We start from the raw sequence: 1,840 nt of genomic DNA, 5'->3' as shown, positions 1-1,840 counted from the left end.
ATTGATATTTTTTTTAAAATTTTTATGATATTTTTAATTTTATATTTTATTAAAAATAAAATTATTAATGTTTTTTTTAAAATACATAAAATCGTATTATAACATCAATAGACACAAATAATAAAATATAATCATTGTCTTAGTAATCTTCTAGTTATATATAATATGAAAGATTACAACATAAAAAACAATTTAGGTTGGTTAGCGGGCTGAGGGGAATCAATTAAGGGAGTAGAAACAGATTCCCCTTTCAGAAACAGCGAACGCCGTGGAACTTCATCTTCTCCTACACCACTGGACCTCAGCCAGAAAAACCACCAATCTCGATCGACCATGGAAGGCATCGGTGTATTGCTCACGTTTCCGATGTCTTCTTACCTCGAACAACAACTCGATAAGCGTTTCAATCTCTTTCGCCTTTGGAACTTCCCTAAAAGAAACGATTTCTTAGAGGAGAACGCCAGTTCTATTCGAGCGGTGGTCGGAAATGCCAACGTCGGTGCCGATAGGGAATTGATCGACTCGTTGCCGGCTCTGGAGATCGTATCGAGTTTCAGTGTGGGGTTAGATAAGGTGGATTTGGTGTATTGTAAGGAGAAAGGGATTAGGGTTACGAATACACCTGATGTGTTGACTGAGGATGTGGCTGATTTAGCCATTGGATTGATGTTGGCGACGTTGAGAAAGATTTGTGAGTGCGATCGGTATGTTAGAGGTGGATTATGGAAGAAAGGTGACTTCAAATTAACTACGAAGGTTCGATTTCATTAGCAGCGTCTTCGGTGTTTGGGATTGCTTATTTGAAACAACTTATTACAAGTCTTCTTCAAAAACTTCTTATTACCGGTTTACCATTGGTATAAGTTGTTTATCCAAATACTGAAGAGTGTTTATTACCATGCCACGTCGAAATAAGTCGATAATTTGTTTTTATAAGCAATCTCAAACACCCCCTTAATTTAAAGCTCTTTCTATGTTCTATTGCCACCCTCTGTTTAAGATTTTTTTTCCCCTTGTGTCGCACGTCTCGCACAAGCCAAGGGACTTCACGAAAACAACCAATCTACTTTTGGGGTAGATGTCAAATCTGCCTACATCCCATCCTCTCTAGAACCCACCAAAATTCGGGACCTACATGGCTACATCCCACCCTCCCCATGTCCCACTAAAATTCTAATGATAGAGGTCAGGTTTACCTACATCTGCATATGCAGGGCTTGTTTGGTTTGGTTTGGTTTTGTTATAGATTGGATTTGTTTGATTTTATCTGTTTTTGCACATATATCATCAATTCAATGCCTCTGGTAGGGTTGGGTTCACGTGAGACCCGCAAGACCAATTTATGTTCATTGATCAACTTTATAAGCTAATGATCTAAAGTTGCACGGTGACAATTTTGTGGTTATTGAGAAGTCTTGTGGCATTTGTGAATTGTCAGATTGTCATATTATCTTACAGATCTCATGAAAAACTCTTGGCCTCAGATGATCCCAAGTCGCGATTGTTATACTCATTCATAGACAACTACACCCACCATGGGTTTAATCAGAAATTTGGACTACTATTTTTTGTTTTATCTTTTTTGTATGTAATCCTTGCAGTTCAGTGGCAAAAAAGTTGGAATTATAGGTCTGGGCAGAATAGGCACAGCAATTGCTAAAAGAGCTGAAGCATTCAGCTGCCCCATCAGTTACTATTCCAGATCAGAGAAACCCAAATCGAAATACAAATACTTCCCCTCCGTTGTCGAATTGGCTTCCAATTGTCAGATCCTCGTTGTTGCGTGTCCGCTAACCGAAGAAACCCGACACATCATTAATCGCGAAGTTATTGATGCACT

The 1,840-nt window shown here is 38.6% G+C and overlaps 1 protein-coding gene across 1 annotated transcript in view; it reads left to right on the top strand.

The window, feature by feature from the left end:
• Nucleotides 1–283: 283 nt before the first annotated feature.
• Nucleotides 284–1,840, top strand: part of LOC112516368 (hydroxyphenylpyruvate reductase) — a 2,010-nt gene continuing 453 nt past the window's right edge. The window contains exons 1-2 of the mRNA XM_025123377.1: nucleotides 284–756; nucleotides 1,602–1,835. Of these exons, the coding sequence (XP_024979145.1) occupies nucleotides 334–756; nucleotides 1,602–1,835 (657 nt within the window). The 5' untranslated portion in view covers nucleotides 284–333. The remainder of the gene's footprint in view (nucleotides 757–1,601; nucleotides 1,836–1,840) is intronic.

Source organism: Cynara cardunculus (assembly GCF_001531365.2).
Source record: "Cynara cardunculus var. scolymus isolate 2C chromosome LG 8, CcrdV1, whole genome shotgun sequence".
Classification (NCBI taxonomy): Eukaryota; Viridiplantae; Streptophyta; class Magnoliopsida; order Asterales; family Asteraceae; genus Cynara; species Cynara cardunculus.
The sequence above is the reverse complement of the archived record's forward strand: the minus strand, read 5'-3'. Positions and strand labels throughout refer to the sequence as shown.